A 22,454-nucleotide genomic window follows, 5' to 3' on the forward strand; every position below is an offset into this window, starting at 1 on the left:
AGATAATTAGATAATTTATTAAATCTATTTAAGAGTGGAGTCAAACAAGTTCCCGTTATTGTTTGTTTATCAATTGACTTCAACAGATGTAGATTTTTTATATCTGAATTGTGACCATTGTTGATAAAGATGCTATTCAAGCCAAATGTGACTTTATAAAAGACGAATAGGATGACTTTGAACTGCTCCACAGTATAAAAAAGTCCACAGTGACCGTCTCTGTCCAAAAATGTGTTTGTTTGGAGTCATCCCAGGCTAAACAATAGAGAAGCCTTTTCCAATAAAACAATCTATTTTTGCAGTGGTAATCTTCAGTCTGCCATCTCCCAAAAGTAAAACCCACAAGTGAATATGAAAATACAAACACAAATGACCCAAAGAGTTTTGTGAGTAATAATAAGCCTTTGATGCTAGAAATACCTCTTTATTTTTTGAATCATTAGCTGTCTTAAAGGGGTGCCTTTGTTTTGGCATCAAATGTTGGTTTGTTTTGTGTCGCAGCCTCTTGAGGGAAGCAACACCTTTTTACTGGAGATACAGAGTTTATTGTTTGTTGTGTGGAGCTTCAGTACACTTCTCTCTGTCATTTCTGCTTTCTGTTCAGGGCAGGCCGGGGAGGCAGGGATTCCCTGGACTGACGGGCACAGATGGACTCAAGGTCAGACTTAATTGTCATACGTTCACAGACGAACCGTTGTCACCGTAACTGAACACTCTCTCCCTGGTTTTCTTTTATGATAATGTATCATCTGAATATGTATAAATTAGATGTTAATTCTCTGCTACCACAGGGGAACTGGCCTCTAAGCACATTTCAACTGAATTGCACTAAAAACGAAAGGCATGAATAAGTTTGTGATATGCTAATTGGCTGCTTTGCTGTAGGGTGAGACCGGGATAACTGGCGAGGTCGGAAAGCTTGGCGAGAGGGTAAAGGCTTTTCTCCCTCTTTTTTGCTCGTTTCTGTTTGATGCTCACAGTGTGTGTCTGTTTTGTCAGTGCCCCAGAGCTGTGCAGCCTATTATGAGAATTACAAGTTCATAAGACTAAGAGAAATAAGACACAGTTAAGACCGCATTTTTTCTCTCCCTCAGGGACTGCCTGGTTTTATTGGGCCTGTCGGAGAGATGGGTATCGCGGGAGAAAAGGTTAGCGCGGTCTAAATGTGTCATTCTTTGCTACTGTCACAATTTGTAGTCTCGTTTTGACCTTTTGAAATCTTTTCTGTAGTGCTGTATGGAGTGGGCTAGCAAATGCACAAAAATATATTGAACACAGTTTTTCAAATAAGTTCTCATGCAAGTAAAATTGCTGTCTTGTGGTTGTACGCGTGCACCAGCCGATCACCAGTTATAGTTTGAGTAAGATTTGTAATATTTTTCATGTTTCTGTATAAATATGACCTAATTCATCATCAGATATTAACACAAGTCCCAAAAGTAGATGAATTCAACTGAGATAAACATATACAATTTAATTATTATCAATTTATTTTTTGATGGAAATGATCCAATCATACATTGACCTTTGACTAGCCACATCTAATCAGTTCTCACTGAGTCCAACTGAACTTGGAATAAATAGTAATGAAATTCTAGATCACAGTAAGCTTGACCAAAATTTAATCTGCTCAACTGAATGATAGTTTTAAAGATGTTCCAGAAATATTGCACTCATAAGAACTGGATGTACAACCTAAAAAAGTGATCCCACCTGCAATGACCGTTGCCCACATGGAGACATTAAAATTTGCATATTTGCTAACTTTCTCCATATAATGTAATTGTACATTTCTGATAAAACAAAAGCAACAATTTGAGAGCATTACTTTATTATGTTGTTACTGGGTATAATTAAATGTTTTGACATATATTTGACTGTTGGATCGGTTGCAATCCTACTTCCGTTTCCCTAATCGTGGCTTTTGGTACTTCAGGGTGATCGAGGGAACACAGGCGTCCCCGGGCCACCAGGTGAACAGGGGCCGATGGTAAGGAGTAAGTCTGGACCCCATCTCTCATACCAGGGGGCATTCTGTTGTAAAGGGTTGGGGTGTGATAACAGATTTGATTTATCATGTCACATCTGAGGACTTATTTATGCTTTCTTTGAAAGATTGTATAGATATCATTCAAGTAACGTTGTTTCATCAGGGTCACCCTGGAATACCTGGTGAGATGGGGCCACCTGGACTGCAAGGGATTCCAGTAAGTTTACCATTATTACTATCTGTATCATAGCTGTAGAGAAGGTAAACTGTCTTGGTGTGTGTGCATGTGTATGGTGTGGCTATACTAACCTATTGTGCCATCTACACTAACAGACCTTATCTAATCCATGAAAACGGTGCCTGTATGCAGTCTCAGATTGCACTTCTCACCGCACCCAACTACACTGGTGCTATGTTGCATTTCTCTTGCTTCTGTAGAGATACTTTCAATTTAGTTTTATTTATAAACTGAGATTTCCTAGAAGATGAAAAAACAAACCTTACAATATTAGAGAGAGAGAACTCCAACGATCAGACGATCTTATACGAATAAGCGCCTGGCAACAGTGGGAAGGAAAAACTCCCGTACAACAGGAAGACATCTCTGGTAGAACCAGGCTCAGGGAGGTAACAGTACTGTACTGCAACCGTTTGGGGGGTAAGGAGAAAGTGAAGATCAAAATAGAGAGTTTAGGCCTAAACACAAATTACAGGAGAGAGCAGACAAAAGCTAGTTTCATGCAGCAGTGGCATGCAAATGCATCAAGAGTAAAAAGAGGGGAGTGGAGAAAGAAATGCTCAGTGCATTATGGAAAGTCCCCCAACAGCCTGATCTGATAGCATCTTCACAAGATGGTTTAGAGTGACCTGATCTAGCACTAATTCTAAGCTTTATTGAAAATAAAGTTCTTAAGCAGAATTTTAAATGTAGATTCCAAACTCGGAGCTGGTTCCACAGGAAAGAGGCCCAATAGCTGAAGACTCTGCCTCCTGTAGTGGCTACTTTCGGCTGCTGCCATGTCACAAAGGGTTGCCACAGAAGGTATTTCCACATGTTTGATTTGGCAGTTTTACACCGGATGCCCTTCCCGACACAACCCCAAAGGGCAGCTAAAGTTTCTGCCTCTTATTCTTTTTTTTGCGTTATTTTTTTTTATAGATTGATTTTCAAAAAGACAAAATGCTGATGGACACTTTGGGACAAACTACAAAACAAGACAACACAGAGTTGATACAGAGATTAGAAGAGATGTGTGTGGTTAAGTGTGAGAATGTGCTTTTCGGTTTAGCTTGACATCAATGTGATAGAAAGGGAGCAGAAAAAAAGTCACACAGTAATAGTTCAATATGATTATATGGTGTTGTGTTTTTTTAGCAGCCTTTGATGGTTGACAACATATCAAAAAAAGTGAGGTAGTTGCATCTAAGTCTCCATTTTCAAACTCAAAGAATATTTTTTCATACACATGCAGGGGCCTCCAGGTTCCCGGGGATCTGTTGGTATCAGAGGACCCAAAGGCAGGAGGGTAAGCAAATGGAAGCTATAGTAAACGATGATATCTCCATTATGTGACTCTTAATTACTGTCTGTTAATAAATAATACACCATAATTATGTTTGCACCCAGCAAATGAAATTAGCATCATGATCCATGTCCAGTAACCTGCTAAAAGGCACCATGGCTGCTAAACACTAGTGTCACTATTTCTGTTGAAATGCTAGCTTACACTTCTACAGTCTTACTCAGCCTCTGCCATTACTGTGACTGCTTAAAGCCCTGATTTATTGTAATTGTAATTTTACATCCCCAGTTGCAGTAACAATAGTTGTTTTTTCTTTTTTTTCCACAATAATGAGAAGATGAACTGTGTAACATTACCTCAGCTCTAATTGTCTCCAAAAGATCCAGACATAATGACGTCTCTTAAAGTACTTTTCTATAATGCAAAACCACAGATCATTTTAGAAGATAACCTCAGTGAGCCTCCATCTGTATATCTTTCTATATAGAAGATGTAGCAGCTTATCTCAGAATCTTGCTGCATCTGCAGGTTTAAATCTGTCACTGGTGCTTCATTGTTTTCCAGCTTTGCATAATATAATTAAGGAGTTATAGACTTTAATGGAAGAGTGCAAAATTTTGGACAAAATAAATAATTGATCTAATATGTCATTTTAGCCACATTTTTACCCCTCAGCCGTTAAAGGCTAATGGGGTATAGTTGTCACCCAGGTGGGCATGGTGGGCGCGTGATGTGGACACCCAAGTTTGTGAATGCAGTAACTTGAGAATAAGGTAATGTAAGATTTTGAATTTGATACCAAAGGCGTAGCTACTAAAAATCTCAGTTGAGTTTGAATCTCAGTGACCTCAACCTCAAGATCAAGGGTCAGAGGTCAAGCTTGCTGAAAAACCTTTGACTATGATAACTCGCGAATGAAGCGGTGTAGGAGTTTTAAATGGATACCATAGGTGTATCATAGTTTGAATCTGTGACCTTGACCTCTTGGTTGAGGTCAAGGGGTCAAATTTTCTGAAAATCCTGTATATGCGAATAACTTGGCTAACTTTGAAATAACTTTGAAACCGATACCTCAGGTGCATACATAGGAGGCTGAGGGCTACCACGGGTCGCTGCCAGTATTTTTGTTTTGTTTTTTCCAGGTACTCACCCACTTGGTGGAAAGACTTAATTTGTCCCTAATGATTCATCTCACATGCAAAATATATCCATATGTGACTGCTATACATTTGTGTCTGTTATAGAAATAATTTTTATAAGTACCTACACACATACAAACATTAAAGTTTTCACAAGCCTGCAGCATCCTGTGAAAACCTGCATATATATCATATCATATATCATGATTCAGTAGCTTGTAGAAAAGCTTTTAGCATCAGTAAACTGAAGTAGTCTTTTTCTATATTATTTTATCAGACTGTCAGTTTTTGAGGGACTTTTGTTACGGAAGCGTTTATGGTCTGAAAAGTTTCCTCGTCCTGTGACTATAAAATAAGTCCAAGCCATCATCCTTCCACCACCATTCTCGATAATTCGTATGAGATGTTGACACGTTGTATTTGACTTTCACCAGAAGTGACGCTGGCATTACGACCAAACATCTCCCACAAGGTCTTGTCTGACCAAAGTATATTGTTCCAAAGGTCTTGTGGATTGTTCAGATGCAACTTTGTAGACCTAAGCTGTGCTGCCATGTTCTTTTTACAGAGAAGAGGCTTTCTCTTGGCAGCTCTTCCAAATAAGCCAAAATTCTGTCTTTATGTATTGGTACTGTCGTGAACTTTAACTTTTGTTGTGCTGACTGAGGCCTGTTCAGTTTGACATGTAGGGTTTTTTTGGGGTTTTTTTGCAATTTCTATAAGAATTAGACAGTCTGAATCAGATATGAGTTTGCTGAAATGTCCACTCCTGGGAATATTGTGGCATTATGTCAACATGTGGTCACTTGCTGATCATTTAGTGAAGGGTAATTTGCAGCACCTGGTGGATACTTTCCTTCTTAATTCCTATGGAAGCAGTAAAGGTGTACTTAGTGTTTCATAGGGCTCTGAAAGAGTGCAGTGAAAACTTCCTTTTTTACATGACTGTAATAAACAGGACTTTTATATGTTTTTGTTTGCCCTTGTTATGTTGTACTTCTACAGGGTCACAGAGCTCAATGCTTTTATCCTGCCTAATTACTATAAATAGAACTAAATTTTCAGTCATCACATTAGGCATTTTAGGTATTTGCAGGTTATTCATTAAAATAATTTTCTTTCTAGTGATTTGACTGCACCATTCATTTCTTTTTTCTTTTTTTTAAGAAATAAAGAAAGACTGAGTGCGAGTGAACTTCAAACTAATGTTCCTGTCCCAGTTAAAAGGATGTGAAAAATGATTATCAGTGGAAGGATGGATGGATGCTAAATGTTTGCACTTTAGATGTTCAGTCTGAATAAATAACATAGTCAACCTTGTCTTTTGCGCTAAATAAGTGAAAAAAATGATTGTAGGTGAAGTTAGATTAGAAATCTAATGAAATTGTATGAATCTGTTTAAAGATTTGTTGGAAACAAGTCAGAGTATCTTGAATTATGATCACTTACTCTCCTATTATGCATCAAGAAAGTGAGACGTGATTTAAAAAATTATTTAAACAGGAAACAGTTAAAATGATCCTACTGACGTGTAAATATTTCTCATTATCAGACAAAACATTATATTTAAGGAAACAGACTTTTTGAGTGAATCTATTAATCTCAATTTCAGTTTCTTATTAAATTAAATGTATATTTTACAACCTGTTTAACACAAGTTTTGAACACAAGCTGAACACAGTTACTACCTCAAAAGGTTTCTCACTCCTAACACTGCTGAGTTTCTGAACAACAGAAAGCATAATTTTATTCTGACAGCTTAATGGAAATAGCATTAAATTAGCGCTCTGTATATATTCTACTCTGTCTGTTTGCATTATTTAGGATACTTAGAAAAGGAAAAAGAACTAGAATCACACAGAATCAGTTCTTAAGTATTGACTAAACAGTTTTGTTCATTTTAAAAGCAAGTATGAATCAGCTAAAGGATTTTTAGCCTTTCCCAAGGCTTCTTCAAAATTACTTTAGTGTGAAGGCAGCACTGCTGTGCGTAGTCTTGGAAAAATGAGGACAAAGTGTTCACAGTGTGGGCACTGTGTGGAGCTAATATCCAGATGCAAACTATTTGCTAAATAGCCACAATCTTTGATGATGTCTCTCCAGTGTGGGCTAAACCATAGTATGCAATCAAACCAGAAGCACTGCCTCCCAGGCTCTGCTAAATGGGAATGACAAAAATGGAGATTAATTGCCCAAAATCATTAACTTTATTTGTTAAACAACATCCCCTTTAGGTCTGTTAAAGGCCAGTGTTTCTCAAACTATTCCTCAGCTTTTATTTCTTTGCATAGGGTCCAAGAGGTCCAGATGGCCCAGTGGGGGAGAAAGGATCTACAGGAATAAAGGTGAGCACATGGTCAAAAAAATCAAAGGTGATGCTAGTTACAAGATACGCAGAGTGTGATGTTCAGTTAACGCGCAGGGATTCATTGCTGGTCATATTATTCTGCAGCTGCCTTTGAGGAATGTTTGTCATTAGGTTTCCTGATTACGCACATCAAATATGCTCCATGAAAAACAAATGGCTCAAATTTCTGCAGAGAAAACGACAAATCATGAGAATCTTTACAAGAGACTTTGTTCTGAAGACTGTGGTTATTAACTGTTTTTAGCATCTGAAGAATCTTTAGAGGGCACTCTTGTTAAAAACAAATTTAACAACTGAGTCTTAAATCAAAGAGCATTAAAATATTGATGGTGCTGGTAGTGCTTGTCAGTGAGAAACACTTAAACTCTGGGGGATTTGAAAAAGCTCAGTTAACCGATGGTTTTTTTTTTTTCTTTGCAGGGCCCTGATGGTCCACGAGGAAAATTGGGCCTCCCTGGAGACATGGTGACGAAATTTCTTCTAACAGTAATTTTTTGCATTAGCACAAATCCTGGTTGCATTTGATCATTTAGCCTTCCAGCTTTCTCAGAAATAGCATTTCAGATAAACGGGCACTGTTGATACTGTAGAAGTTCAGTATTTAATGTTGCATGTATATGATGATCATCAGGTTTGGTTCCACTGTGATGGAAGCATTACTCCAGCTGTAATGTCCTCAGCTGGTTCACAGTGTTCTGCAGATTCTTAAATGAACAAATAATTCATTTTATTACACTTTTGTAATGTATTAACCATTATTAGTTGAGCAGTGAGCGTTGCAAAAGTTACATAAATAACCTTCCTGTCATTTTCGGGTCAAATCGCCTCAATTTACAACTTAAAACACTCAGAAATATTGTGTTTTACATCTGATTGCCTCAAGGCCTTATGGCATCCTCCACACTATGCACTTGAAAATATAAAAGTGATGACCCTGGCCCCTGACCCCCTGAATGGCCCACTGAACGACTCATTGAACTGAATTTGGTGGGGTTTGAACACAATCAGGTCTGAATTAGGTTAATTTTTTTTAAACTTATTGATACATTTCAAAATGACTGTCACTTCAATTATTTGACATGAACGCTTGGCAGTTCTTACTCTTGGCACCTCCTGGTTATTTGGCAAATACATCAGCAGTTATTAGGCATAAGAAAATAATGAAAGCAAAATGCACTCACACAAATTTGGGTCCAGATTCCATTTACCAAACTTGACTTTGATGGATAGAAACTTTACCAAGATAATTTCCTGTTTGTCAGGAAATGGTTGTGGTTCTAGTGGCTATCAGAGATTTCAATGCAAAACGTAGCTGTAACATTAAACCTAATCGAGGATAGAGAGAAAGTGAACCAAGCCCTATCCTAATTTTAACACATGGAAACAACACAATTATATCTAACTGGCTACTCACATTTCAAAACCTATTTTTCTGTGTGTGTCATTGTCTGCAGGGAAGACTTGGTGAGCCAGGTGAATCTGGGCCTAAAGGATTTCAAGTAAGTTATTGGGGCTAACAAAGCTTTCTTTTAGGTCAGTGTTGAATTTGTTGTAAGCAATAGTAGTGGATAAGACATAGGTGTGCGTTGTTTATGTTTATCTCGTGGGGGTTATAGCATTTCAAAATATTTATGAGTACCTGGAGTGTGGGTGTAACAAATGGCTATTATTTTCAGGGTATCCAAGGCCACTCTGGACCTCCAGGAGCCAAAGGACTTGCAGGAGAGCCAGTGAGTTTTAGTACTTTTTTGAAGCTTTAACAATAGCTGCTTTTGTTGGTCACATTTTTTCTCTGGTGTTCACTCCATGTGGTTTAGTTATGCAAAATCTAGCTGTTGCAGAATTTCTTAGAAGATACGTCATAAATCAGTATCTCATTGTCTACTATAACTCAGAGCTCTGTAGCAGCTACTATGCACCCTACGTGCCCCTGCATATTTAGACTGATTTTCTTCATTTTTGACCCTACTTAGGAACTTCTATCCTGTTTGAAAAAGCCTTAGACAGCCTAATCCTCTTTCTCTCATGCTTCCCAAATCTCACAAACACAAGCAGAAAAGTAGTGAGTTGGAGACAAGTTGATTTACACCATCTCCTTCCTCCTTCCCTGGCAGCCTTATTGTAGCCTCACTGTGTCTCTATGACAGCAGCCCAGTTTTTACATCTTTTAGGAGTTTTGGCTCTGTGTTGTGATGGCTGCAGATTAACTTATATTCACAAATCCAAACTTTCTGCCTATTACTTGTTTCTTTTCACCTGTTCTTTTTACTCTTTTAATGTCACTTTCAGAGGTTTGTCCAAGATTAGAAAATGCTCTTAACCTTTTTATTGAGGCTCCTGTTTTATTGCCACAGGGACCAGCAGGGCCACCAGGAACGACTGGGCCACTTGGGGAGATTGGGCCGAGTGTAAGTTGATCACACAGTCTGTGTAAAGCCTCCAACTGACTTTTACATTTGGATAGAATAATAAAGCTGTGACTGTTCCTAACAGGGGCTACCAGGGAAGACCGGAGAGAGAGGACCGCCTGGTGATCTTGGAGAGAAGGTGACGAGGATGATATGTTGTCAGAATTGCACTTTTTTTTTATTGAATTATAATATCAAAACTGCCTTTGATGATTTAATCATGTCATTTGTGTCTCCAGAAAGGTCACATTGTTTTAGGTCTACTCTGGGATCATTGAGAAATTGTGATTTATTTGCTTTATGCTTTACAGAAATATATAGTACTGAATACATTCAGACTCATTTTCCCCAAATTATCGGTAGCATAAAATGTAAAGAAAATCAGAATACAGTACAGCAATGGTACAAGACTATTTATTATTATTATTTTAAAGCCTGTATGTATCGATCAGCATTAATGGCACCTATGTGTCCATATTACTTGCGCTAAAGCAGCCCAATACAATCAGGGATGTCAGACGATTCCGCTCCTCTTTAAACCAGAGGATGCGGTTTCCAGGATTTCCAAAAAGAATTTCAAATCAGGCCACAGGATTTTCCTGTCTTTTTTCCATGCATAGTGAGCTCAAGCCCAGGAGGCAGCAGCAGTGTTTCTGGATCTCGTTTATATGGTTATTCTTTTGCCTAATACTTTTAATTTGCATTTGTACATGTAGAGATGAACAGGGCTCAATGGCAGCGGGTTTCAAAAGTGTTCCTGAGCCCATGCAGGGCTCTGCGCTACAAAATCATGCCTGCTTTTATTGCTGTGCCGCCTGAGAGTCTGAGGCCTTTCATTTCGGAGGCCTTTCAATTCTGGCTTGTCCCTTGCATGCATAGATTTCCATTCATTCTTTGAATATTTTAATGATACTATATATAATAGATCAATTCAGTTTTAGTTATACGGTGCCAATTCACAACAACAGTTGCTTTATATTGTATTCCAACAATATTGGAGAGAAAATCTCCACAATCAGATGGTTTAGTGAAATCAACAAACACACTAAATCAAGTTTAGTGTGTTTGTTCTATACACGCCAATTTCTTAAACACGCAAAACAGATCTCAAACTTGTAGTAAAGATAAAACTTGTATAACAAAAAATAGTTCTCCAGTTTCCACAGGGTCTCATTTTTCTTGAAAATAGTTTTGTATACAGCCAGAAAACACTGTAGATACTTTAGAAAGGAAATGTCATGTGAAATTATATGTCATATAGTCGAGGTGCAATGCTGAAGTTAAGAGGGCATCATCATAGTTGAGGGCATACCCAACTATGATGGTATGGATGCTATGGATATATATAGCTGAGATTATTTGACCCTGTAGTGCTTCTATGACAAATGTTTTTCCATACATCATATGAGTTCAGAAGGTCTACAACAATTTTTATTTGAGAGGTATCTGTCAGACTAAACTCCACATGAAATCCGAGACTCAAGGTTTTTCATTACAATATTGCACTGTAATGGGATAGGTGTTACTCCCTTGACCCGTCAGTGGGTTTAATATTGATGCACAGGAATAACCTACTGGATTTGGACTTATCTACTAAGATAGGTATCGACCTGTGAATACAGTGTAACTGCTCAAAGTTCAAGTTTTAAAAAAGTAACATTAATTCCAAAGCTGTATGAACTGCTTTTTGTATATATGTGACTGTTGTGTTCCTGTATGCTTTTTATCCACTCAAGTTGCTGTCTTTGTCTTTGCTGCCATTGTTAATAATTTCATTACTTTTCAGCACAAAAAGTACCGGTAGTAGTTTTGTGCTGGCAGATTAAGTTAAGCTATTAGTTAGTTAAGCTTTTGTAAAAAGTCAGTTTTTACTCCCATGATTTACATCGTAGTACCCTTCATAACAGGTGGCACTGATTAAATTTATCCTGTTGATATCAAAGATTGCATGTTAGACATTTAACACATTGATGGTAGCTTAACGGTCACGCTTCACTGTTTGACAGGGTGACATTGGTCTACCTGGTAGCATCGGCGAACAAGGCTTGATTGGCGAGAGAGTGAGTTTCCCAAGTTTTCTTTCTGTGATGTCTTAATGATTATGATGTACTTGATTTATTTAGTCTGCACCAAAATCGACACAAAGTGCTAAATGTTTGAGTGTGCAATTACATCTGTTTTTGCTTCCATTTCATTACCGTCTTTGTCATCAGGAAGAAATACAACTATAATGTTTTTGTGATTTGTCTGTCAGGGTGAGCCAGGCATTGATGCGGAGGCTGGGCCAAGTGGACCTGATGGTGCCAAGGCAAGTTTTAAAATACTTTAAAAATATAAAAAAAGAGATGTGTATTAACTGTTTTTAATTGTACAGTCCCGGAGTGATTATAAAAACATTTATCAATTATTCAGCTAGTAGTTAAATAATTGTTATTAACTTCGACGCTGATTAATTTTATCCTGAAGCTGTCGGTGAACTTTGCAAACTTTCCTGTTTACGGTAGCAGCTTACTGTAATTAGAACAAGTCAAGTATTGTTTGTGAGATATTGGCCTTTGTACAATTGGAGTACATTGTGTTGATGCTCAGTGAAAACAGATAGCAAGCTATTTTAGGAGCTCTGCTGTCTGGCAGATAGTGTGACAGAAAAAAGAGGAAAAGCATAAAAAGTGTGCCTATTCAGCAAAGCCAAAATGTTGGAAGTACGGCTGATGGACCCACAAAGCGCTTTTTGCTCTGTCAACGTGCTAAAATGTGAGCTGAGAACACTGAGGATTAGAAGAATCAACCTGAGATTCTTTTCAGCTTCATGCTGTACAGGACTTTTTCTTCTGTTCAGCGGAGTAAACTACTTTGAGAGGTTTCTGGCCACAGTGCAGCTACCAGAAGAGATTAGCAGCTTTTGCTGTTGTTTGAGGAATGAAAGGGGAGTGAAAATCGGTGCATTGTAGTGGTTTATTGCACAAATATTATGTAAACCATCAGCAGAAAATCACAAGATTAAACTTTTAGAAACAATGTTTACCAAACTATGTAATTACGATACTTTGACATGGTATGAACCCCATTATATTTGTTTTCACTGAAATGTCTTGCAGTCTTGTCTCGTCAGAGCTACCAGCCAGTATTCTATTTGAGAAGGTGGCAAAATGTCCCTGACTTTGCCAAATAAATGCTTCTCCTGTATTAAAGTGTTATTAGCTCATTTGGCTAAAGTAACAAACTACCAGTCAGAAACTAATCAAACTTACGGACGATGATTGCTGAATGTGTCTTCACCCAAAATCGTTCTCAAGGTTCTGGTCACGCTGTACAGGCAGTAACCTGTGAATTGTGATGGATCATGGGCCGATGACTTACACATAAAAATCCTGTAACAGATAACGGAAATACTAAACAGCCTGCATTTAGATTAAAAATAAGGATCACAGCATTTGATTGTTGTTTCACCATTAGTCAGCATTAGTTCACAATTACATCTTAGAATATGAACATGGTTGTCCTGTGATAAACGAGGAGCAATATATTGGGGAGTCAGACCATACTCTGTAAGTAATTTAAATAATCTTAAAATTGATTCTAAAATGTCCTGGAACCTAATGTAAAAGGGCTAGATCAGGAGTAATGAAGGTCACTCTTCATTCCCTGCTAATAAATGTTGACTGATGACTTAATAACAAAGTGTTAATTAAGGGTAAGGGGTAGTGGGGTTGGAGATTTAAACATGTGTTGATGTTTTAGATGAAGAACATTTTTTGAATTGTTCTAATTTTATTTTTAAAGAACTTCATGATGTCAGTGCTAGTTAGCACTAATGCAGCCACTCTGGATCAACAGGGGTTGAAGATCGTGGCACGGCTAAGATTATAGTGACTATGATCGTGTTGCCTTTGAAATGGTTGCTTTGAAGGCAGGGACCAGATCTGTGACTACACACAGTTAACTTAATTACATTCATAGCACAGCCAGAACCTCGTAGATTTGAAACAGTAATTGAAAAATGTCTCCAAGAATACAGCGAGTGCAACACAGTTGGTGCAAAACAATGACATAGATGCTCTGCATCCTTGATTTTATATAGAAATAGAACCAGAATAGAACCAGTTAAGTCATGCAAACAACATGACATGCAGGCACTGAGTTGCAGTAATTGTTCCAGGCTGCCTCAGATTGATTGCAAAATTGAAACTGTGTCTACATTTATAGACAACAATTAATGCAAACCTTTACCAATTTCTCTCAGTCTCTTTTTCCTAGTCACAAGGAGGTTGCATTTTATTTTTGCTCTGTGACTGAACCACAAAGGACCATGAAACCTGACAGAACTGTCAGCCTGACTACAGTGCTGGAAAAAAAACTGAAGTTGTTCTCATTTTCCTCTGTTAATAATGGCATAATAATAATATGCCGTGTTCTCTAAAGTCTAAGTGTGTTTCTTGGGACACCTCAGTTCAGTCTTGCATTCTAATGAGATACTCATTTGGGATAGTCTGTTTTATTTCTCGTTACTTTACATGAAGAAGGTCCACTATGCCTTTTCCTAAAAAGTACTGTCAGACAGCAAGACGGGTAGACTTTCTTAGAAGACGACATTTCGGCTGTAAAAAGTTAGACGGCCAAGAAATTGTCAGTGAAACAAATCTGTCCTCATGATAATTTCTGATGATGTAACATCATATTTACAGCCAAACTTTGCCCTACTTTCTTATGATACTTGATACTCTGGGAGCACAAACACCTTAAAGAATATGTCAAGTCAAAATGACACTTTTATTTATTTATTTATTTTTTATCTCTGAAATATTTCCAGTACGGTGCCTGTTTGGTCTAATAAATTAGTCATGCTTTTGTGTCATCCTGGCTTAACGGCTGTAGCTCTATTTACAAGCTTGGAAACTGCAGCTAGCTCAGAGTGCTGGAGTAAGACTTTTAGATACAGTTAGCTGTACCGCTTGCCTTTTCTGCGCTTAGACGTCTGTTACTGTACAGAAATGCTGAATACCATTAAAGATTTTATATATAACCTGAAGCTCTCCTCGGAATCAAACTCCTCCGGCTGGTAGATATTAACTCCTTACACTACCAGCAGGCATCTCCATCCGCTGTTGTGCAGGCCTCTCAGTGGGCAGTATCATTAATGGCTTATAAAACACTGTAACATATTTATTTTGGGCTTGTAAAATACTTTATTGGATATAAATAATGATACTTTGTTCAAATATATGAAGCTATGAATGTTTGTAATTATTGTTACAGTAATCCAGTTTATTCTCACTCAACTGTTAGATCATGGTTTTCTTCTTTTTATTTGACTCGTTCCACTCTTCCCAGGGTGAAAAGGGGGATGCTGGTCCTGAGGGCACCACAGGAGACAGGGGTGAATTTGGCCTGAAAGGAAAGGAAGGACCCCCTGGGCCTCCTGGGCTTGTGGGCGTGAGGGTGAGTGTTTTGGTAGCCAGCTCCAAATTTCATTCAGTTCCAATAAAAAGACAGCTCTTTTGGTCCACTAGAACCCTGTTTGATTTTCTGTTATCAGGGTCAGGAGGGTAAACCTGGCAAAATTGGGGAAAGAGGAAGGCCAGGAGAAAAGGTTTGTCAGTTCACTTGCTTGAAGCTAAATACATCTTTCAATCTTGGATGTCTGTCAATTTACTCTCTTGCACTGGGAGTTAAAACGTTCTCTGCTGTAGTAGTAAACAAACAGAAAGGTCTGTAACCTCAATAAGCACAACACTGAAGGTGCTTGTCAAGTAGAGTTTTAGCATTAGATGTTTGATTTTGACAAACTAACTGCACAACTACTTAGGGCTATTTGTATGCTCAGTGAATAGCTGCTCATTGATGGCCTTTCTCCAGGGGAGCAAAGGTCAACAAGGTCATCTGGGTGAGACTGGGCCAGCCGGTGTGCCGGGAGAGCTAGGATTTTTTGGGCAGAAGGGAGCAAGAGGAACCATCGGACCAGTGGTAAATTCTTTACAGTAGGACTAAAAGACTTCATTAGTGTGTTTGTATATATGGGCTAAATATATATATTTCCCTAGGGTGCTCCAGGGAGAATGGGCCAACAAGGAGACCCGGGCATATCAGGTTACCAGGTAAGCCTTTGTTTAATACAAGCATCTAATTGTGGGGTGTTATGAAAAATGAGAGACCCGAGGGGAATATTCAAACAGCCAGGTTTTCATCTTCAGGCTCTGTACAGACTCACATAAAAAGGGATGTTTTTTCACGGGTCATTGCGATGATTCTTGCGTACAAAACGATCCCTATGAGTGGCACCTACTCCAGTCAGAGAATATATGAGACGACGATCTATAAAAAATATAACAGTAAAATGCAACACTATTACTGCATATAAGACGGAATAATATCATTAACCTGGGGATTCATCTTATCAAGTAGTAAAATAAACATTTTCATTCAAGTTAATTATTTTATGACTGTATGCACGCTATTGAAGTAAAGGCCAGTGACACTATTGGATGCAGTCGGATGTTTTTTCTGCTCTTCTTCTGTCTTACAAACACGTCACACTGTGAAGCTTAAGCTCAGAGCTTGCTGTTCTGAAATGAGGTTGGGTCATAATCGTATTTTCTTGTCATAGGGTCACGCTGGACCACCAGGCCCACTGGGACCACCTGGGCCAAAAGGTGAAAAGGTACATTCCCAGTCTTATTTACTGCCTCTAATAGGCAGTTGCTCTTTGTGTCTAATGAGCTCTTCCTAACAATGTATGTAGCACATTGTCTTTGAGTGCATGGTCAGGAGTGTTTTTTAGGGATACACTTGAACTTCAGTTGTGTCTCTAATTAGTGCTTCCTGTGTCTATCTTGTTGTCCTTGCAATATCCCCAAAGTCATCTCTAATTTGATCAGTGATATGAACTAGGACACACCCAATTAACTCAGTGTATCAAGTGTATATAATTAGCCAAGCACCTGGACTCTTCTGCACATGATTTTGGCGAGATTAGCCACATAATTTGTGTTTATTTGACAGGAGCAGCATAGAATGTAACTCACTGCACCACAGTTTTAGTGAGATGCTAATTTGCAATTTTTTTAGTCCCTTGGCAGAAGCCATTTGGATGTGGATATTTGTCATTTTCCCTTTGCCAATATCCTAGATATGATGGCTATGCTTGTGCTCTAATTAAATCAATATCATCCAATCACATGGATGATTGCAAAATTTATGACTGTCAATAAAAAATAGTGCAGATAAATACAGATCTGTCACAGTTCTGTTTTTATCATTTTTGCTACAGTACATTTTCGTTCATTTACTTGGCCCCTGCTCAGCCCTAATTATACTTCAGCTTTTTATTTTCCTTTCTGGGCTCTTCAATTATTTATTTCATTTGATACATGCACAGCACATACCTATTAAAATTATACACATATCTGTGGCTATTGTTTAATGAATCTCATAAAGACCCTGGAACAAATATTGGCTCCATTTATGTAAAATGGAATCATTGTGGGTAATAGTGCATGTAATGATTTGCCATCCATATAAAGAGAGCAAGCCATGTGTTTCAAACAAAGCATGCATTGATTTTGCAAAGACTGCTGGATTTAAGGGAAAATCTACTGATTGCAGTTGTTTTTTTTTCTATGTTGCTCAATTAGGGTGAACAGGGGGATGACAGCAAATTAGAAGGTCTCCCAGGTCCTGAAGGTGACAGAGTGAGTTTCCGAGATTTAGCAGTTTTTCAAGTGCTGGTTCTCTGTGTGCTCTTCCTGATTGTTTATTATGTTTTCCAATCTTAATCCAGGGCCGTCCTGGAGACAGAGGAGAGAGAGGAGAACCAGGTGACCCAGGGCAGACTGTAAGTAAAGTTTTAAAAAAAAGTGATATGCTCCTCTTTTTACATTATTTTTGGTGCAAACGGGGTTAAAATCAGCATTGAAATGAAGAAAATAAACATTTTCAGGGTCAAATAGGTTTTGATGGAGCAAGAGGGGATCCTGGTGCCCCTGGCCTTCCTGTAAGTATACTTTTTCTTGTAAACTGTAAAACTCAGTTGTATGAATATTGTGTAAAATTGTCCATAAAAAAAACTGCAATCTTTAAATCAAACACTAATAATCATTTCAGGGGAAACCTGGACCAAAGGGACAACCAGGACTGAAAGGATCCAAAGGTGACCAAGTAAGGACATAAATAGTTGCAAGATTTTACATTTATGAGTAACTTAATCACCTCTTCCAATATTACTGGGATATTATTATTACTGTATTTTCTTTTATGTACCCATGTCTGAACCTTGACATGAATTCTTTGTGTTTCAGGGTCAGAAAGGAAAATCAGGGGCAAGAGGTGCATCTGGTACCAAAGGGCCACCAGTGAGTTGGACAAACTCCTTGTCTGCTTATATAATGAAACCTTAACTTAAACATTAACATAAAGTTTTCTGATCGTCCAAGGGTCCCGAGGGCTCCACTGGTCCACGTGGGGTTGTTGGGAGGGAGGGACTTGAGGGTCCACCTGGTATGGATGGCCAGCCTGGCATAGATGGAAGTAAAGGCGTTAAGGTGAAGACACTGTCAGTGGTGCCTGTTTCATTGAATGAAAAGAAAATATTGCTCATTGATTGCCTCCTGTATTTAGGGGGAGCAAGGAGAAGATGGAAACGTGGGCTTTCCTGGAAAACCTGGGCAGCAGGGTGAAAAGGGTGTAACAGGGCTTCCTGGAAATCAAGGATCCTTTGGTCCAAAGGTGATGATGATGAAATGATGCTTGACAGCTTGCCTGGCTTTGATCATATTCATAAGGAACATGTTAACAGCATAAGAATCTTTATAGACTGCAGTGCAGGCAAAATTGTTGCTGATATTACTCGTAATTGCCAGAAAGCTTTTAATCTGCTATAAATGCCTCCCTCAGCAACATAATGCTGCCTTTATATGTGGAGCCTTATGTAATTTCAAAGGCTGAATGCTGCATAAAGTCTTTATACTGTTTCTCAGAAGACCTACTATCCATTGCAATAATGTCGGGAAGTTTGTGTTGGAAAGTATCAATGAATTGCCACAGTTTTTGTTTGCATGTCCTTGCAAATATTATATAAGATGCAAATATGCAAGACAAACAGAGAGGCTGTATTTATGAGATCTGAAGCATTGGACAGTTTTCACCTCGCTGCCCCACTCAGGGCATCAAGTTGCATTCTAATTTTGTTATATGTGATGATCTAAACATAAACATGCCAAGTTTTGATGAACTGTAGCTTGGTTCTTCTGCATCTAAATCTAAACCGATTTAAGGGGCACCCAAATGAGAAAGCAACAGGCCAGCACAACTGTATTTTAGGTTAAGTTTTGCTACTGATACTTGCTACATGATTAGGGACCACACTAAATGCAATTAGCAGTGCCTTATCACAGAAAACATGAAGTAGGTGCTCGCTGAACTATAGTGACTTCTTCACCTCTATATATAACACCTCGTTGTCCTGTTCACTGGTACCATCCTGTTTCAAAGCAGAAACCATCGTTCCCATCCCAAAACAGTCAAATGTCACATGTCTGAACGATTTCAGACCTGTGGCACTCACCCCCATTCCCGCCAAATGCCTGGAGAGACTGGTCATTAAACACATCAGAGCTGCTTTTCCACCATCCCTGGACTCGCACCAGTTTGCATACAGGGAGAACCGGTCAACCGAGGATGCGATCGCCACAGTGCTGCACACATTACTGAAGCACTTGGAACACAGGAACACCTATGCACGGCTCCTCTTTGTAGACTACAGCTCGGCTTTTAATACCATCCGGCCATACAAACTCCGTCCCAAACTCCACCAACTGGGACTTAACTCCTCTCTGTGCAACTGGATTGTGGACTTCCTCACTAACCGTAGACAGAGTGTCAGAGTGGGTAAGAACACCTCTTCCACCCTTGTGGTCAACACCGGTGCCCCTCAGGGGTGTGTTCTGAGCCCTCTGCTATACACTCTCTTCACCCATGACTGTATTTCCTCCTGCGCGTCCAATCTCATTGTTAAGTTTGCAGATGACACTACAGTGCTCGGACTTATATCCAACAATGATGAGACAAACTATAGGACAGAGGTGCAACAACTAGAGTCATGGTGCCACGACAATAACTTGGTCTTAAACACCAAAAAGACCAAGGAGATCATTGTAGATTTCCGGAAGAGGGGTCATAACAACCATCTGCCTCTCTTCATTGGCAGTGAGGCGGTGGAGAGGGTGAGCAGTTTTAAATTCTTGGGGGTAACTGTGACCGAGGACCTGTCCTGGGGCAACCATATCACCTCAGTTGTACGGAAGGCCCAACAGCGCCTCTACTACCTGAGGAGACTGCGGAGCGCACACATTCCCAGATCTCTGATGTTGAACTTCTACAACTGTGCCATCAGCAGCGTTCTGACGTATGGATTTCTAGTGTGGTTCCCCAGCTGCACCAAGGCCGATCAGCAAGCACTCCAGCGGGTGGTGAAAGAAGCTGGCAGAATTATTGGAACAAGTCTGCCAGAGATCAGTAATATCTTCCCCACTCGCTGTCTGAGGAGGGTGCACAGTATCCTGCGGGACCAACATCACCCTGCGCGCCACCTTTTCCATCTGCTGCCCTCAGGGAGAAGGTACAGGTCTATACAGGCCAGAACATCCAGACTGGCCAACAGCCTGTATCCACAGGCTGTGAGGCTCCTGAACTCTCTGCCCCCCTCTCACGGACAATAACCATATCCAACTTCTTAATAGCAATGAACTGGTCTGCATTGGTGCATCATATCTTTGCCCCCCCCCCTCTTTCTTAAATAGATAACTATCATATCTGATATCATATCTCACAGTACAATAATATTGAATGGGTTGCATTGTTGTATTTTGTCATGTTTCTCAGGTCTTTGTCTGAATTTCTACGAACATTATTGCTAAGGATTGTCTTATTGCATTGGAGTCACACTGGGTTAAATATGTACACTTGGGTTTTAAGGGGTATTTATTATTTTCTTCTTTTTTTTGGGTTGTATGGAAGCCCCAAACGCAATTTCATTGTTCTTGACAATGACAATAAATAAATAAATACTAAATACTACTAAATACTTCTGTATTTTTGTTAAAGTATCTATATAGAGGTTATGGCATGGATGTAAAAACGATTCTCGTGTGATTGCATTTCTTCTATAGGGCGAGAAGGGGCTCCCAGGACAAATTGGTCCAGCAGGGAAGAGAGGATCCATTGGCGGGATGGGATTACCAGGAAAACAAGGAGATCAGGGAGTTAAAGGGCAACTGGTGAGGGCTGACAACTCAAATTCCTTTATAGGACAGCATTCTTTTGCTAGGGAATAAAATCCATACTTTCCCTTCCTTCTTTTTTATTAGGGGGATACTGGTGAACAAGGATTTCCGGGGGTGTTTGGTCTCTTTGGACCAAAGGTAAGCTTCTACGCATTCTCCATTTAGAAGTGATGACCTCAGGCCAACATTTTTAGACTGAATAAAGTTTTTAACCTTTAGAATAGGCTTATTAAAGTAATTTGTGGGTTTAAGTCACCTTAAGGCTGAAAAACTTTTTTAGTCTTAAGTTGTCGAGAGCTGCATAATATTATATGATTTTTGGAAATATTAGACATGAAAGCTGTTTGGTATTACTGTAACATGCCTCAGGATGACATCTGCTACACCATAAGTTTTACTTACAGCATTGCTGAAGTATATATCATTACAAGCTGAAGAAACAGAATAGGCTTTATTGGAGTCTGAGTCTTTAATTTAAAACCCTGAGAGTGATGTTGGATATTTTCCTGCAGTGGGGAGTTGAACAGGAGTGTCGAGCGCATGAGCTTTGTGCCGGTGCTCGGTAGAGTTTATAATGGTCGTTCTTACTCAGAAGAAATGGGCAAGAATAGTTAAAGCATGACAAGTTCTGGAGTGATGTTACGTTTGTAATGTCAACAATATTGATAACTGTAATAAGTGTAAAATGTAGTGTTTTTGTAATGGCACTTTTTATGGTCAGGGCTTCTGTAAAACACTGTGCTTCAAACCATTTACTCCTTTTTTATATACATATTTAAAAGGAAAACTGTCAGCGCATGTGCTGTTCACCTGTTGGATAAATGTTTGAAATAGCACATCTGTAACAGCACCTCCATGTTTGTGAAACCAAACTTTAGATTTATAAGAATATTCTGCGCTGCTGTGTTCTGTGCTTGTAAACCGCTTAGCTTTAGATTCCAGACTGCTCGTTTAAAAAAGTAATTTTTAACAACTTACATACTTGAAGAATAACTGTTTATTAATTTAAAAAGCTGCCTAATTGATGTAGTGTTTGTTTGTACTCTTACCTCTGCAAAAAAAGAGATGCTAACACCTTGAAGCTAAGTTACTTTTTACACAATCTAAGGTAAATCCACACAAAATTTCTAAAGCAACTTTTTAAACCTGATATTAAAAACATCGTCTTGTTTGTTTGAGAAAATAATCTGCTGATCTGTATAGTGCGGTAAAACATTATTTTACTGTATTAATATTATAAAATGACTATTATAATAGTAGATGTATAAATTTAATGCACATGGGGCTTTGACACAGACACAATCTTAGACCTGCTTCTTAATGAATTGCAGCTAGAGACATTTCTTCAGCAGCTTTAATGGTGATGGAGGACAGTTTAAAACTGGCATATAGCTGTTTAAACATATCAACATCAGACAATATCATGAGAATCAGGGTTTCCCATCATCCAGTTTCCCACATGTAGCACACAGCTTTGGATGTGTTCTCACTACTTTAAATAACATGTTTGGTTTAGACAAAGAAATACAAATACTATTGTCTTTTTTTTCTTGGGCTTGTTTCTAGGGACCTCCAGGAGACACTGGCCCAGCAGGAATACAGGGACCAAAAGGACCACGTGGTTTGATGGTAAGATGAAGATTAACGGTAGTTTGGCAACTTGGTGCAGTATTTCAGCCAATTTCTGTGCACTGAACTCTCACAAACTGCACACTTGGCATGAAAATTAAGTACCGCTTCATCAGATGCT

General features: G+C 38.9%; 1 protein-coding gene across 1 annotated transcript in view; it reads left to right on the top strand.

The window, feature by feature from the left end:
* col27a1b (collagen, type XXVII, alpha 1b) overlaps positions 1-22,454 on the top strand; it is a 66,953-nt gene that overhangs the window by 38,525 nt on the left and 5,974 nt on the right. The window contains exons 24-52 of the mRNA XM_085476159.1: positions 605-658; positions 886-930; positions 1,095-1,148; positions 1,937-1,990; positions 2,154-2,207; positions 3,463-3,516; positions 6,944-6,997; positions 7,441-7,485; positions 8,475-8,519; positions 8,697-8,750; positions 9,375-9,428; positions 9,514-9,567; positions 11,435-11,488; positions 11,683-11,736; positions 14,760-14,867; positions 14,965-15,018; positions 15,285-15,392; positions 15,470-15,523; positions 16,033-16,086; positions 17,060-17,116; positions 17,206-17,259; positions 17,365-17,418; positions 17,529-17,582; positions 17,723-17,776; positions 17,858-17,965; positions 18,042-18,149; positions 20,591-20,698; positions 20,789-20,842; positions 22,271-22,333. Coding sequence (XP_085332285.1) covers positions 605-658; positions 886-930; positions 1,095-1,148; positions 1,937-1,990; positions 2,154-2,207; positions 3,463-3,516; positions 6,944-6,997; positions 7,441-7,485; positions 8,475-8,519; positions 8,697-8,750; positions 9,375-9,428; positions 9,514-9,567; positions 11,435-11,488; positions 11,683-11,736; positions 14,760-14,867; positions 14,965-15,018; positions 15,285-15,392; positions 15,470-15,523; positions 16,033-16,086; positions 17,060-17,116; positions 17,206-17,259; positions 17,365-17,418; positions 17,529-17,582; positions 17,723-17,776; positions 17,858-17,965; positions 18,042-18,149; positions 20,591-20,698; positions 20,789-20,842; positions 22,271-22,333 — 1,821 coding nt within the window. The remainder of the gene's footprint in view (positions 1-604; positions 659-885; positions 931-1,094; positions 1,149-1,936; positions 1,991-2,153; positions 2,208-3,462; positions 3,517-6,943; positions 6,998-7,440; positions 7,486-8,474; positions 8,520-8,696; positions 8,751-9,374; positions 9,429-9,513; positions 9,568-11,434; positions 11,489-11,682; positions 11,737-14,759; positions 14,868-14,964; positions 15,019-15,284; positions 15,393-15,469; positions 15,524-16,032; positions 16,087-17,059; positions 17,117-17,205; positions 17,260-17,364; positions 17,419-17,528; positions 17,583-17,722; positions 17,777-17,857; positions 17,966-18,041; positions 18,150-20,590; positions 20,699-20,788; positions 20,843-22,270; positions 22,334-22,454) is intronic.

The sequence above is a fragment of the Copadichromis virginalis genome, linkage group LG12 (assembly GCF_057382275.1).
Source record: "Copadichromis virginalis isolate Kocher_CV1m ecotype Utaka linkage group LG12, C_Virginalis_male_GT1.1, whole genome shotgun sequence".
NCBI classification, from domain to species: domain Eukaryota; kingdom Metazoa; phylum Chordata; class Actinopteri; order Cichliformes; family Cichlidae; genus Copadichromis; species Copadichromis virginalis.